At 50.8% G+C, this 15740-nt stretch overlaps 1 protein-coding gene across 1 annotated transcript in view; it reads left to right on the top strand.

Moving 5' to 3' along the window:
• Window positions 1–1045: 1045 nt before the first annotated feature.
• TRIM8 (tripartite motif containing 8) overlaps window positions 1046–15740 on the top strand; it is a 52614-nt gene continuing 37919 nt past the window's right edge. The window contains exon 1 of the mRNA XM_084633176.1: window positions 1046–3736. Coding sequence (XP_084489302.1) covers window positions 3167–3736 — 570 coding nt within the window. The 5' untranslated portion in view covers window positions 1046–3166. The remainder of the gene's footprint in view (window positions 3737–15740) is intronic.

Raw genomic sequence — 15740 nt, 5'->3', positions numbered from 1 at the left:
GCCGTGAGCCTCTGACCTTGACCGCCTCGGGCTTGCGCTACCCGTGAAGCGGGCCTCAGTCTGTCGAGCCGGGCTCGGAGGCTCGCTGCCGTTGGCTGCATCGATGCCCCCTTACGTGCCTTGGAGGATCAGGGCCCCAGATGCTGTGGGAATGGGGGCCAGAGCGGATGGCTGTACGCCCGTGCCCCTGGCCAGAGTTGAACGCTTGATGCACCGAAGCCCTGACCCCTCGGCTGCCTTGCGCGCGGGGCCGGGAAAGGCATGCTGCTCCCGTCCACCGCCTCCCGTGCTAACCCCCCGGGCCTGGTCATTCCCGGCAGATCCCTCCCGCCAAGGATTGGAAGCTCTTTGGGGCAGCGGCGGTCTTGGTCCCCTGCCTGCTGCTGCGGGACCCGCCTGGGGCTGGGGGTCCCGGGTGCCACGGTCACAGCCCTAACCCTGCCAGGGGGGCAGCGAGGGTCGCAGGCGAGGGGGAGGGGGAGAGCGGTGGGCCCCCCCCCACCACCTCTGGCGCCCAGGCGCGGCCGCTTTAAGGCAGGAGGCCCCGAACGCGGCGGTGTTTCAATGTAGCGACTTGCGGCGGTCACGTGGGCTGGCGGGGCGGGGCCCGGGCGAGAGGCTGGTGCGGCGGCGGCTCGGCCCCGGCGTGAGAGGCGGCGGCGGCAGCGGGCGAGGAAGCGGCGGCCGCGGCACCCTCCGGACCGGATCCCCCCGCGCTCCCCGAGGGTTGTCACGCGAGCGGGGCGCCGCGGCCCCAGGGGCGCCTGCTCGGGGCGGGGGGGATCGGGCCGCCCCCCCCGCGCAGCGAGAGCCCGAAGAGGACCCGGACTGCCCCCCCCACCTCCTCCTCCTCCCCCCCCCTGCAGCCTCTGTCGCCCCCCCCCACCCCGCACGGGGAGCCGCTTCCCGATTTCCAGCCCCCTCCCCCCCCACAAAAATCCCGAGGACTTTGGGGTCCGCGCACCCCCCCCCCCCGTAGCATCTTGAGGATTTATAGGGCGGTGTGGGGGCCGCTTCTCCTGCTCTGCCCCCCTCCCTCCCCGACACGCATCTCCCCCCCCCCCCGGGGATGTGGCAGCCTGGCTCCGGAGCTGCAGCTTGACGATGGCTCTGTAGCTGTCAGGGGGCCTTATTCCTTCTTTATGGCCCAGCCCAGGGGAGCCGCTGCCCCGGCGGGCGTGTGACATCGGGGCCGAGCCCGCTTGGGTTGGGGCTGTTGCGTGGCGGCCGGGGGGGGTGTGTGTGTGTGTGGTTTTTTTTCCCCCCTCCCTCCCTCCCGTTTCATTCTGTAGGGGAGTCGGTTTGTTTTTTCCACCTCCCCCTGCGTGGGGCAAAGAATCCGGGAGGAGCGGGTAGGGCAGAGGAGAGAGCCTTGAAACCAGGGTGCTGCCAGATTGGTGTGTGGTTTTTTTTTTATGGTTCTGGGGGCGGAGGGAGGGGGAGAAGAGACGGCTGTCTTTATTAAAAAGATTATTAAAAAAAAAAAAAAACCACACACACACACACACACACACACAGAAAAAAACAACACAACAAAAACCAAGATGGCTGGAGGTGGCCGTGATGAGCCTGTTGGCTTTTTTTTTTTGATCTGATGATAAAGCCAAAAGACAACAGCAGCTGCTGCTGCTGCACCGACTCAATGTGGAGTTTCCCCTCCTTAAACTGACACATCAGGCGCATACTTTACAGGGTGGTGCCGTCTACCGGATCGGTTATTTTTTTTTTATATATTGTTTTTATTACTTTTTCTTGTTAAATCCACCCTCCTTTCTCTTGTCGCTATATTTTTAAAATCCAAACTGAGAGCGGCAACTCAAAATGGCTGAGAATTGACTAGATCCTGCTGGAATTGTACATTTCAGCAGTCGGCTTTCAGCTTCTTTCTCACCCCCCCCCCTTTTTGCAGGCTGGATCTGAAAGGAGAAATAGCTTTCATGTCAGAGAGAAAACAGAGAAGAGAAGGAAAAGGAGGGGGAAGGGCTCTTCATTAGCAGTTGAGAAATTCCTTTTCAGTTTGATCAAGGCATGCTTGTTTTCCTGCCAGCGACCCAGCTCGCTCCCAAATATTGAGCTTTTGTTTTGTCTTATTGTTTCTACTTGGGGACGTTTTTACCTTGAATCAGAATCTCTCCAGATCCTGAAACGAGATTTTCTTTTTCTAAACCTGTTCCCTAGTGAGAATTTAGAGCACAGGTTGATTTTTGTTTCATGGGCCTTTTTTTCCCCTCTCCCAAACCTTTTTTTCTTCTTTCATTCTCATTCCTATTTGTGAAAGGAGGAAGGGATAGGGAGGGTTCCTTTGGCTCTGGTCTGGAATTTCATCTGAATGATTGACCCGTCTTCCCACTGTGTTCTTCCGTCCAAGATCTCACTATTCCAAAGCAACCGAAAGAATTTTTTTTGCTGCTGAGCTGGGTTAGAAGAAAATCGTTGGGGCAGTTGAAAGAATCCAGTTCGTTGTTTCATTGTTTTTTAATCTTCCTCCTTCCTTCCATTTGGATCTTAACTCTGATTTTTTTATGTTATTTTTTTAAAAAAAGACTAATTCCTAGCTCCCCTCAGGGAGAAAAGGAAGGGGGAAAAGAAATCGGAGGCAGTCTATTCTCTTGGGCTTCTGACTGGGTTGGTGAACAAAAGTCCCTTTAAAATATTGAATGTCAGTTGCAAACCGAAGACAAGAAAAATCAAATCCGGAGTTCTAAATTTAGGAGGTTTTTAATGGAACTTGGACTCTGCTACTGGATTTTGTATGGATTTTTTTTCAACCTTCAGTAAGTTTCGATTCACCTTCCAGAATCAGAAGAAACAAAACTGCTCCTAAGAGTTGTTAAAATTGTGGGCTTTAAACCCTGAAAGCTTCTGTGTTTTTTTGTTTTTTTTTTCCAGCTAACACTGGCCCTTAATCAGATCGTATATATACATTTTTGTTAGTGTTTGAGTTTCGTAGGACTCTGCTCTGTGGGTTATTTTACTTTGAAATTTAGAATATCCTGTAGTTTTTTATTTTTTATTATTTTTTTATTTTTCAATAGCAGTTTACCGGCAGGCTTCCCACTGCAGGGGGAAAAGCCCACTCTCCATCGGCATCTGTAGATCAAACTGAAATAGTAAGAGAGAGATTATATATATATATATATATATATATATATATCTATCCGTAGAAATGGCTGAAAATTGGAAGAACTGTTTTGAAGAGGAACTTATATGTCCCATTTGCCTGCATGTCTTTGTGGAACCTGTTCAACTTCCTTGTAAGCACAATTTCTGCAGGGGCTGCATAGGGGAGGCGTGGGCCAAAGAGACTGGGTTAGTGCGCTGTCCGGAATGCAATCAGGCCTACAACCAGAAACCCAACCTGGAGAAGAACTTGAAACTGACCAACATTGTGGAAAAGTTCAACTCCCTCAACCTGGAGAAGACCCCCTCCGTCTTGCACTGCGTTTTCTGCCGCAGGGGCCCCCCGCTGCCCGCCCAAAAGATCTGCCTGAGGTGCGAGGCCCCCTGCTGTCAATCTCACGTGCAGACGCACCTGCAGCAGCCCTCCACGGCCCGGGGGCACCTCCTGGTGGAGGCGGACGATGTCCGGGCCTGGAGCTGCCCCCAGCACAACGCCTACCGACTGTACCACTGTGAAGCGGAGCAGGTCGCCGTGTGCCAATTCTGCTGCTACTATAGCGGGGCCCACCAGGGCCATTCGGTGTGTGACGTGGAAATCCGGCGCAACGAGATCCGGGTAAGTGGACCCCATAGTTGTCCCTTTTTTGTCTCTTTCTCTGCGATGGTTGCGCTGGTTGCAGCGCGCCCGTGGTGTGCATGGTGCTGCCCAAGAGACAAGCAAAGGCAAGTAAGTCCCTGCCCCGAGGAGATTCCAGTCTAAAAGAGATGGTCAAAGTCCTTAAAAATGTGTCGTTGGAACCGACCTGGGACTGGCTAGTGGGGCAAGGCAAAGGGACTTCATGGATCTCTTCCAGTTCAAGAGTGGGATGGAAGCGAATCACTGCCCCGCATTGCCTGTCTGAACCTTTACCTAGCCCCCCACGGTGATTCTTTTGGATCAAGGGCTTTTACTCAATTGTGAAGATTCCAGACTCAAGTGAGCACAGTCAAATCTGAGTCCCCTCCCCTCCACAAAATCCACCTGGTTTAAAGTCATTAGGGGAGGAATTTGCCACCTATTCCCTGTTCTACTTCATTTTTAATCCTCTGCTGTGCCATTGAGAAATCTTTTTATTTTTTGAAAAGGCCAGTGTTTACGTAGGACCTACACAAAATAACTCCTTGCACTCCTCCTCCCTGATGGTTCTGCAACTGCCTTTTGATGCAGTGCCCTGTTCCCAGCTCCTCAGTGGTGCTGGGGTACAAATGAGGAAGTAAACAAAAGCAGACATGAGAGAGACAAAGTAGGTGAGGTAATATCTTTGACTGGACCAACCTACCTACTGTGTCTCATATCCTGTGGACTAGTCTGGCTACAAAAGCAGACGTTAATTTCAAGCTCAGCTGGAAAGGCATCATGGGGGTGAGGAGAAAGGGGGCGGGGGGAGTGCATGTCAAACAGGGGTGGGTGATAAAATGACTGGTATGGGGTTTGTGTTTTCAGCTTTCAAGGGGTTATTCAAACAATGGAGTGGAGGTGGGGGAAAGGAAGCAGTGAGGTATTTGATGGGGATCTTTTGAAGTCATTTGTCACCCACTGGTGACAATAGGACTTGAAACCTTCAAACTGCTTTGCAAACTAATTAACGAAGAGGAGTAACTTGCTGATGCAGCTAATTATGGGTATGTGGTTATAGCGTAAAGGATCCCCTCCTTGGGCCATTTGTTGCAGCGGATGAATGCAGAACATAATCGCCCTGGTTTAGAACAAAACATCAGCAGAGAGAGACCCTTTGCTAGAGGACTTGCCTCCAGAACCTTTTCCGAAGGCCCTGCCCTCTTCTGCTTCCCAAATAAGTGAGGATGGAAGGGAAATCAGATGGGTTCGTAGGTTGAATTGCTTTGAAATCTGGTTTCAGGCAGCTTGCTCCCAGGGGTGGCAAGCAATGCCTTGATTACAATGCATCCCTCATCAGTGTCAAATCAGCATCTCCTCTCTCTTCCCACCACCCGGGCTCCACCAAAGTCTCCCTCCTCTTGTGATGTTTGAAACCGGTTGGAGGTGGGTGTTGTGGAGGAGGGGTGAGGCAGGGGCAGGATCTTGAGCAGCTGGGGGTGGTGTCACCAGTGACTAGGCTTCTCCAAAAGCCCCGGGGAGGGAGGGGGCAGCATGGGGGCGCAGTGGGCTAATGCACCAGCTTTTCTGCCTGTGGGCACTTAGCTGACATTTGGCTGAACAATGAAGAGTTTGTGGTGGGGACGGGTGGGACCAGTGCCCATCCTGGGAGGAGCACAGACCACTGGGGTTTTGTGTGATCGTGCCCAGAACTGGAATAATAGGGGGTTTTGTATATTGAGCCTTGTTTGGCAGCGTGGCCTGGTGGAGCCCTTCCTGCCCTAATCCTGGGGTCTAGTCCCTCCCCTTAGCTGTGGAGACTGGGGACAGCTAACAAGCGCATAGGCCATCAACCCACCCCAGTGTTGCTGTCTTCCTTGGGCTGGCCCCGAGGTCTCTCCTGTTCTGTCCTGCTGTCTCCCGTACAACTGCTTCAGGGCAGTGGGGCCCTCTGCTTCCTCCCAGGGCTGCAGTGCGCGGAATAAATATTTAACAGTGAATCGAATGGTGGTTGCTGTAAAATGGGGATGATTTCCTGTGTATTTTAACGCTGCCAAAATGAGTCACCATTTAGCAATTAAAAAAAAAAAAGGGTAATAAATAAAAAGCGCAACGTGATTACTTTCCAGTTGGATGGCCAGGCCCGGGGGGTGGGGGGGATTCTCTGCGGAGAGGAGTCAGTGTGAGCTCACAGGAAAGTGGTTTTTCCCCCTCCGGGTTTTTTGGGGAAAGCAAAGAGTTGCATGGAGCTGCTAGTGGTTCTTCTTTTTCTTCTCCTCCCCCCCCCCCCCTTCCCCGCAACCCTGAGGAAGGGCAAAGACTCAGCCAGACTTGTGAGAAGCATTTGTTTGCTTCTGTTAATTCTTCCCTCTCTGGGAAAAGGGCAGAGCCAAGTAGGAAAGATACCTTCATCCCAGAGCCGGGAGTGGCTGGCTGGGCTGGGAAACCCACGCACTGGGGCGGTCCGCTGCGCAGCGTCGCGCCAAGGAATTTTCCGGGTGGGTTCCCAGCAGACTTGGATCTCATCCACGCCCACTTTTAAAATGTGTTGTTGCTCGAAGGATACCTTCTGCTGGCTCTGCGTTAGCCCCTCAGGGCGTTTCCTGGCTAAACTGCAGGTTGCAAAGCTACAGCCAGGCAAGGAATACACTTCAGTCTCACTGCAAACCTTTAGTATTTAGGAAAGATGGTCCAGTGGTTAGGGAACTAGCTTGAGGCTCGAGACCAGGGTTCAATTTCCTGTTCTGCCACAGACTTCTTGTGTGACCTTAGGGGAGTCACTTAGCCCCTGTGTGCCTCAGTTTCTCCTCTGTGCAGTGGGGATGATGGCACTGGCCCCCCTCTACAGGGCCATGCACTGAAGATTGTGAAGTGCTCTGATGTTGTAATGGGGACCAGATAAATTCCTTACATAGATTAGGCCAAATATTGAGGTTCTTAATCAACACTGCTACAAGTCATCAGCCTGAGTTTGTCTGAATAAGCGAGGCACTCTGATCCAGTGGATAAAGCACAGAGCTGGGAGTCAGGAGATCTGGCTTCTATTCCCAGTTCTCCCGTTTGCTCACTGTGTGACCTAGGTCTTGTGCCTCAGTTTCTCCCTTCAATAAAATAGCAATAAACCCACCTTTTGTCAGTGGGCCTTGGGATCTGCCCATTTAAATGTTTAATGTGCATGGTGCTTTGCAGACAAATAGGAACTGGCAACTTCCTGCCCTCAGGATCTTGGACTCTAAGGGCCAGATCTGGTGATTTTTTTTTTCTCAGGCGAATATTCCCTTTGACTCCCTTGGAATTGCTTGTCTGAGTGTGGTTAGCCACAGCACAACAAGGGATGGCAGAAAACCCCAAACCTGGGCTATATAATGACGTTGATGAATGGCTAATAGCACGGAGCTAGTGAGATCTGCGGCTGGGGGGGGAAATGTGTCTGAGAGGAACTGGTCATGTGATATTCCTCATGGATCTTTTTGTAGCTCCTTTTTTGATTGTTTTTTAATTACTTAACAAAGACGTTTGATGACTCTGGGCCTGATTCTCTGCTCTGTCACCTTCCTAATATCAATGTGTAGCGGGACTCTGGATCCAGCTCTGTGTCTGTAGCAAGGGCCTGGGGCTGAAGTCGGCATGGTAGGCCTTTGAAGGTAACCTGATCACAGCTAGCCAGATGGCAAGTTGTGATGGTTGCCTCGACAAGCCCAAGGCTTGTGACCCCTTGTTTGTGTCCTCTGCTTGTTAGGTCAAGTCTTGGAGACTGTACGCTCTTTGGGTGCAGGGGCTGTCATTTTCAGTGTGTTTGGTTTCAGTCATGCTAGGTGCTGTACAATCTAGATGAGACCTTTGAGTACTACTGCAATATAAACAGTACGTTGAGCACGAGTCAGGCGAGATCGTTGCAGGGGCACAGATAAGACTGTATGGGAGAAGGGGCAGGTGTGTCTCGAATAAACACATTCAGAATTGCAAAGGCAGATAGTCTTGTATGTACATAGCAAACTCTTCAGGGCAAAGATTGTCTTTTTGCTCTGTGTGTACAGCACCAAGCACAGTGGAGTCCTGGTCCATGATTGAAGCTCACCGACACTATTGCAATACAGATATTAGCAGCACATATCATTTGTGGTTAATCTTTTGCTTGCGAATGTGTGTAATATATCTCCCCCCACCCTGAGATGTTTTCTCCTTTTAATTCCTGGTTTTGTGGCATGAAAATAAAAGCCCTCTGTTTGTTTCTTGTCATTTTGTTTGTATGAAGGAATCAAAAGATGAGGGGGGTTTTCTTCAGGTCCTGCTTTCGTTGTTGAAATCTTAAATTTCCCGGGCTGACCTTTATCCCCGGTTATAATGCAATCTCCTTCCAACCTTGCAGAATAACCCCATCTTGGGAACAATTTATTGTTCTTTTGTTTTTTTGTTTGTCTATTAAAGAAAAGTTATATCCGATTCTGAAGTCACCTAATGGGGATTTGAAGGAAGATAGGAAACAAAACCAGCAAAACATTTTTTCCTCCCAAACGTTCTCCAAATGTTGCCATGTTCATCCTAATCTCTGTACTGGATGCAATTGATTTAGACTAGCCTGAATCAAAGCTCACTTGGGAATCTCAAAGCAGACAGTACAGAGTTAAAATGCCATGTATACCCTGTGCTTTGGCCTTTTTTTTAGGGATGCTCAGGGTTTTTAATCCTGCTATTTGACTTGCCTTATAGGTAGAACAGCTTTGGGGTGTGTGTGGGGGGGATTCTTCTGTGTTCTGAATAGCTGTAGTATTTTTTTAAGAAGAATGGGAGATCTATATGTAACCAGTATTATTTTGGTGAGACCTTTTGAAAACAATGTTCAGTGCTCCCCTTTCAGGTGCTAAGGCAGTACGGCCCTGTTTCCAGAGCAGTGCTGATTTGGCTATTGCACAGGGAAGATGGTTTTGGCTTTATAGATGGACATGGTGGGGTGGGGAGTTGTTTGGTTTTAATCACACAAAGAGCCGAGTTGATTTCAGCTCTCTTTTAAAATCCAGGAGGGAGGAGACCTGTAGTATTTGCCAAAAGTCTGACATGGATCGGTGGGGGGAACAGTGCTGAATTCTAAGCTCCTGCCGGGGAAGATTTTTTGGAAGCGAAATTTCTGTACAGAGTCAGGCCACCGCTGGGAGAAATGGCTACAGAGCCTGACATACGTGTGACCTGTTAATCGTGCCTGTCCAGGCAAAGCAGTGGCTGGCCATGCCCTCCCTGCAGATGATCTGTGGAAAATGTCCATGGTGGCTTTTTTCCACCCCTTTTCCTGGCTGTCCCTATCGATTTGCCCTGACGCACTCCAGCAAGGACAAAAAATGGCCAGTTACACAATGGGTTTCGGAGCGGGAGCTCTGCAGACCTCTGTTTGATAGACAGCTGTGGAGCTGGGGGAATTTTTTTTTCCCCTTGAAAGGGTCCTTCTCTCCCAATGGTAAAAAATGTTATTGGAACTGGAGTGCCTCTAAATACCAGGTGGCTGGCACCAGCTAGAACTGGGACGCTTTAGGCAGAGCTGAGGTGGGTTGCATTTTAAAAACAAAACCAGGTTTTGTAGCTTATAGTGCATAGGGTTTGATTTAATAGGCATGTGTATATTTCCAGGTGTTTTGTTATCAGACGTGTGTGTGAGGTGCAGATCATTGAAGGGGTAGTGTTTATACATATTTGCCTAGAGCTTGGTATAATTTAGTACTCGTGACTGGTCAGTGGGGGCAGATGCTGTGCAAGCATTTCCCGCAGAGCTCTGCAAAGTGCCTCACTCCAGACTCAGGACTGTTACGGCACTAGGTCCCGCCCAGCTACGCCAGTGGGCCTCCGTACTCACAGGAAGTCCCTGGCTATTCTGGTCCGAGACACCCGTCACATAGCTCTGCTGATGTCCCTCAATTCCCTGCCCACAGCTCTTCCGATGTTCCTCAGTCCTGACCTGCAGCACCCCCTTGTTGTTCTGGCTCTGGGCTGCCAAATGGGAACGGTTTTTTGTGCCCTGGGATTCTGCCTTTGTGTGCAGTGTCTTTTTAGGCCATCATAGGTGATCTCGTCAGACCTCCCTGGCCCCATCTCTGTGTCTTTAACAGTCCTTGGTTTGTGTGGGCTTTGCTGTTGCCCTTGGTTTTCCTGCCAATTTAGAAGACAGGAAATTAAATGCATAAGATAGCAGGAAAGGGTACTTCAGAGGAATCTTGGGGGCGCCTAGCCATCCCTGGTGTAAAGCCTTTGAAGTCTGGGAAGTTACCCCGAGCATGAACTTGTCTTGATCCTCGGAGTCCCCCAAAGCAAGACGATACCTTTAGGCCATCGGTCAACTAAAACTGTCTTGAATTTCCCTATTGAATTCCTTGGCTGTGGGTTGAAATATTTCTTTCCTCTTCCTATACCCTCCCCCTTGTCTTCCTTGCTGCATTTATACTAAGGCCTCGGAATGTAGTCGCACCTAGGCAGCTTGGTTGCTTGTGCCTGCTTTGCTACAAATCCCCATCCCCAAGTGCTTTATACACAGCTAACTGAAAAATAACTACCAGAGGAATTAAGAGGCAGAGGTTGGGGAGAGGTTTTTGGCAGAGACCGGATACAAGACGTGGAGCTGATGAAGTGGGAAGGATGGAAGAAGGTGCCTTGGTGTGGTAGGAGCTGGAAAGGCAAAGGCCCTTGGGCCGTAATTTGGGACTGCACATAGGCATGTGCAGTGGAGGAGGGACAGTGTTAGGGGTAGGTGTATATAGATTACATCCGCATATGAGACAGGTCCATGTGGTACTGTGCATAGCATCTTTTATCGGGGCTCCCAGAGTGCTTTAGAACCAGAAGCAAGTTAAGGTCCTCCCTCCACCCATGGTTTAGCGATTATCCCATTTTACAGATGGGGAGACTGAGGCATAGAAAGACTGGATGATTTGCCCAGCCACTGAGTCCCTGACAGCTTGGGTATAGAACCCCCCCCCTTCTGACTGCTCTTCCTGTGTCACAAATTCTAGCACAAGGACCTTCTCTGTAGCTCCTACCACACCACGCAGCCTGCTTTGGAGAGCTTCAAAAGCAAAGGGAGGGCAACTGTGAAATAGGAAGTCAGTGGAGCGTTGGCCAGGTCTGTTCCAGTATAAACCTGTGGGTATAAACAGAGCTTTTGATGGCTGCGGAAATACCCTTGTTGTAATAAACTTGGTCCAGCATCTTGTTCAGTCTGAGGCTAACCTGTGGTATTCACAGAGTGCCATTCACCAGAGAAGCTGGGCAATGGAGAACCATTCTCTGCTACACGTGATCTGGCTGGGGGAGGAAAGGGCCAGCTGGGTGGTTGGTTGGTTGAAAAAGAGAGGAGAGAAAAGAGGCCTTAATTTGAAAGTATAATTTCTTTCCCTCCCCTCCCCCCCTCCACAACAGAGGCGTGATGGGGAAGAGAGGGGACGTTTGACACCCTCCCTGACCAGCTGTAATCAAAGGAGCGAAGGAGTTTGAGTAAATATTAGAGAGGTTTTGAAGACTCTTCCCCTGGCCTCCCCCTTCCCAAACTTTCCACTCTCAATGGCTGGTTTGGGCCAAAGGCAGAAAGGAGCAGCTCTCCCTCCCCCCCTCCCTCCCCCGCCAGGAGCCTGTGGACCTGATTCTGCTTAAGCCCCACTGAGCTCAGCAGGTGTGCCCGGGTGATCTCCTGGCTCAGACCAGCATAAGCAAGAGCTGGCCGCAGGAGGAGCAGGTTATTGGAAGAGTGGCAATAGGTTAGAGCAATGAGGGAAGCAAAGAGCTCTGTGACTACTTTGCAGTGCATTGGCCTATTCCGTTGTGTGTGTGGGTGTGTGTGGGTTTTTTGTTTTTGTTTTTTCCTTAGCACACCTCAGTGATCCTACCAGTTTTTGCACTCGTAATCAGAGCTGAACTGGGCCTGACAGCAACAGATCCTCCCCTAGAGTGGGGGACAAAAGGTGGGGAAGGAGAGGAGGGGCTAACATTGAAACAATGAAATAGCCAAGAGAGGGCAGTGCCGTTAGGTAGCTTTGCAGAACTGCTAGCCGGTGTGGTGTTTTATAATCCGCTTCTGTGCTGCCCTGGCAATGTGATCAGCGCGGAGCGCTGGGAACTCAGCGGCCGCCGTTCTGTCCGACTTCAAACGGACGTGTACATACGGATTTATTACTCAGCACTCGGGGCCGGATCCTGCTCTGGGTCATGCATGTTGTTCCCGTGGGTTCCAGGGCAGAATCCAGTCTGCTTTTTATTTATCTCCAGGCTGGTATCTCTGGAGACTGTCCCCTCTCTGCCTTAGCAGCAGCAGTAGGCTAAGGGGGAGGGGGGAGTTGTCAGCCCCTTGTTAAGAGAGATGGTGTTTAGTGGACTTGTAGCCAGGGACTCTTGAGTTAATCTTAAGCTCCTTCATTCACTTGTCATGTGAATGTAGACAGGCCACTTCACTTCTCTGTGCCTCGGTTTGCCCACCTATAAAATGGGGCTAACATTTATTATACCATAGATGCGGGCTGTGTTTGCACAGTGCCTTGGACAGAAGCGTTGCAGTAAACTGGGTAGTGCGGTCTGGGTGTGTACGCCACTTCCTTTATTGTATGGAATCAGAACTGTTCAGCTGTGTGTCATAAACCCTGTACTGATAAAGAAGATTCTCCTTTAGCTCAAGGGGTAGGGGCCTGTGCTTTTGGAGGAAAAGAGAACTAGTCCTGAGCAGCTGTTGGAGGGCAGCATAGTGTCAGCCACGAAATCCTGGGTTTGTTAAGTATTTTGTCTCTCCTCCAGATCAAACTCGTTAAAATAGTCCTTGTCCAAACCCCGTTGTTTTCGGCAAAGGAGAATCTGCAGCCCCAGGTCCAGCATTCAGTCACAACCTCAACCTCTTCCCCTTTCTTATTGGTTGTATTACGGCAGCACCAAAAGACCACAGCCAAAACTGGGGTTCGCCTGTGCTGGGTGCTATATAGTGACATAGCAAGACATTGCGAACTAAATTAAATTATTTCTGTCTTCTGGTGGTGATGTGCCAGGAAAAATGGGGTTTTATTTTTCAGCCTGAGGTTCTCTCCCCTGTCTTTCCTCCCTCCCCCCCCACCCCCACCCCCATTGATGCTTTTTATCCTTTGGTTTGTACCTTTTATTTTTTTGGACACATCTACAAGCAGATTTGGAAACTTCTCAGCCGTGGATGGATCCAGATGAAGCGCTTGGCAGACACAGAAGTTCTGGCTGGGGAACGAGCACTCGCATGCTCTCTAAAATATCAGTGAATATTGGCAGGCCGACAGAGTGTATCGTCTAGTGGATTCATGGAGAGCTGGGCTCTCCTCCCCCTTAGCATGTCCTCCAAGGAAGGATCCTCTTGTCCCCTTGGCACTCCTGCTTTCGAAAACCTCAAGGTGACCTGGCTTCTGAAGCTTTGGTTCAGTGCTGGACCATTTTTTTTTTAATTTTTTTTTTATTTTTAAAAAGAGGTTATTAAATTGAACGGGCAGTTTCCCTAGAAATACGTGGGGTTGATATAAACCCTGCTTTGAGCCCAGTTATTGTGTGGGTTTCATATCCTGTCCCCTGGAACCTCCCTCCAGTCCGTTCTGATGTTTTGCTGGGATTGCTGCAGCTGAGTTGGAAGGTTGATGCTCTGCCACGGACCGATGAGCGTTGGTTGGGGTTTCTTTTGGCCTCTTCACGGTTGTGCAGCAGGCATGAGATGCAGGTGTAAACTACCCCCCCCCCACCCCGGCATCGGCACAAACTGCAGGTCGCTCAGTGGAAGCTGATGTGGCTGGGTGAGGATCCCTGCTTGCAGACAAAGGGATTCTCTCTCTGTGTGCGCGCACGCCTGTCTCTTTGTTCTCTTGGCCGGGCACGCTGGGCTCTGACGGCGAAAGCTCATTTGAGCTCGGCTTTCCAACAGGCTTGGGGGGCGATAAATAATAAAGCCACGCGGTCTCCATCACCGCCAGCAGCGTTGGGGGAGGGACGAATGAGGGGAAATTTGGCCCCTGGTTGGTTTAATTTCAGTTGACTTTCGCAGCCAGATGACACTTTTTGCTCCAGGGTTGATGTCCAGTGGAGCAGGGGGGTGGGGGGCTGGGCTGGGCAGGCCAACAGACCATTCTAGCTCTGACATTGAGGGCCTGTCCAGCCTCGGCTTGACTTTAATAGAGCTATTCTGGAGCTGGTGGCTTGGGACATCTCGTAGCTCACGCCTGGCTCCGAAGGGAAGACCCTTGTGGATGAGGTCATAAGATTGCATCCCTGTACCATGCAGGGTCCCCAGTTTTCTCTCTTCGCCCCTTCTGTGCTGTTCCCGCAGGTAGGAGGTGTGGGTAAGCTGCCTCCCCGTGCGTGGCCCTGTTAACCTCCCCGTGTTAGCCAGCAGGAGGTGCTGATCCGCCGCAGCCGGTAGTGACTACCCCGCCCCAGGCCAACGTTCCAACCCAGCAGCTGTAACAATGTGCCTGTCTCTGGCCTCTGTCCAGGGATTTCAAAGCACTCGACGTACAGCGGGGAAGTGAGCTTAATTGCACTGCTGTGAGGTGGGCTGCGTTATCCTCATTTTACAGCTGGGGAAACTGACGCAGAAGGGGGAAGCGCCTTGCCCAAGGTCACATGGCAAGTCAGGGGCAGAGCCAGGAGTCCTGTTTTCTAACCGCTAGTCCATGTGCAGACGCCATCACCATATACGCTGCGGTGCTGAGAAGGTGGCCAAGACTGGAGCGTGCAGCTTCTGGCCCCGATTCAGCAAGCAGCTTAGGCACGTGACACCCATTGAAGTCAGCATGGCTACTCGAGTGCTTAAGTACTTTGCTGAATTGGGGCCCCAGTGGCCCAGGTTTCCTTCCTGACCTTGATTCACTTCAAGGTTGGCTTGTGATTCTTGTTACCTGTTAATTTAAACGGCACCAATCTCCATGCACCGGAGTGTACTATGGCCCGCTAATAATAAACACAGACTCGACAAACAAACAAAAACTCAACCTCCAGCTAAGTGGTGAAGCTCCCCCAAGAACAGAATGATCTGCCCGAGAGGCGAGGCATGCAAAGGGGAACGCTGGATGATGGAGGGGTTGGGGAGAGAGAGTCGAAGGGTGCGTCTACACTGTGATAAAAGACTCGCTGCACAGCCGCAGCTGGCCTGAATCAGCTGCAGTAGGCTCGTGAGACTTGGGCTGCCAGGCTATAAAATTGCAGTGTAGATGTTCGGGGCGGTCTCAGAGCCCGGGCTCCAGCCCACTGCAATTTTTAGCCCCATAGCCTGCAGCCTGTGAGCCTGAATCAGCTGATCTGGGATCTGAGGCAGGGTGCCATGGGTATTTTTAATCCCAGTGTAGCCATATCCTAAGGGAGACTGAAGAGACCCCTAGAATAATACGTAACCTGAATGTAGCACTTCTTCGCGAAAGATCTCAAAGCACCTGAAAAAAGGGGGAATAAGGGTCAATTATTCCCGCTTTTCTGGGACTGTGGGGAAATGAAAGAACAGACATTGGTTTGCCTCAGGCCACGGCAGTGAGCCAGTGGCTGAGTGAGGAAGAGAACCCAGGAGTCCTGGCTCCCAGCCCCCAGGCACTCCATTAGCCTGCAGCTGCCCGAGCCAGATTCTGCCAGTGGAAGGGAGCAAATGTTGACCTGTCGAAGGTCAAACCAGATTTCTGAGGTGCCGCTTATGCAAATATCCAGGTAATCTGGAAACAGCCAAGAAAAACCTCTGCAAGCAGTCAGGCTCTGATTGTTAGAAATGCAGGAAGACTAAGTCCCTAGGTCAGAATAAACACAGTTGTGAGTGAAGCCAGGAGCTCCTGGTAAGGATCTGGGAGCACAAATGGTCAAAAGAGATTTTAGAGAGAATAAGACCTCCAGAATTTCCCAGTAGAACTGAGGGCATGATGAGCAAACTTTAAATCTGAGCAAACCAAGTCTCTGAGAGCCGTTGCTGCAGCCCCGGTGGAAGGGCATGCTGGAAGACAACAGGGTTTCAGTGAAGATACATAGGCACAAGAAAATTGGCCTCTTCTTTGATCCCTGCTTCAGAAAATGGCAGTAT

Source organism: Lepidochelys olivacea (genome assembly GCF_965140295.1).
Source record: "Lepidochelys olivacea isolate rLepOli2 genome assembly, chromosome: 7".
NCBI classification, from domain to species: domain Eukaryota; kingdom Metazoa; phylum Chordata; order Testudines; family Cheloniidae; genus Lepidochelys; species Lepidochelys olivacea.
Note: the sequence above shows the minus strand (reverse complement) of the source record. Positions and strands in the feature narration are given on the sequence as shown.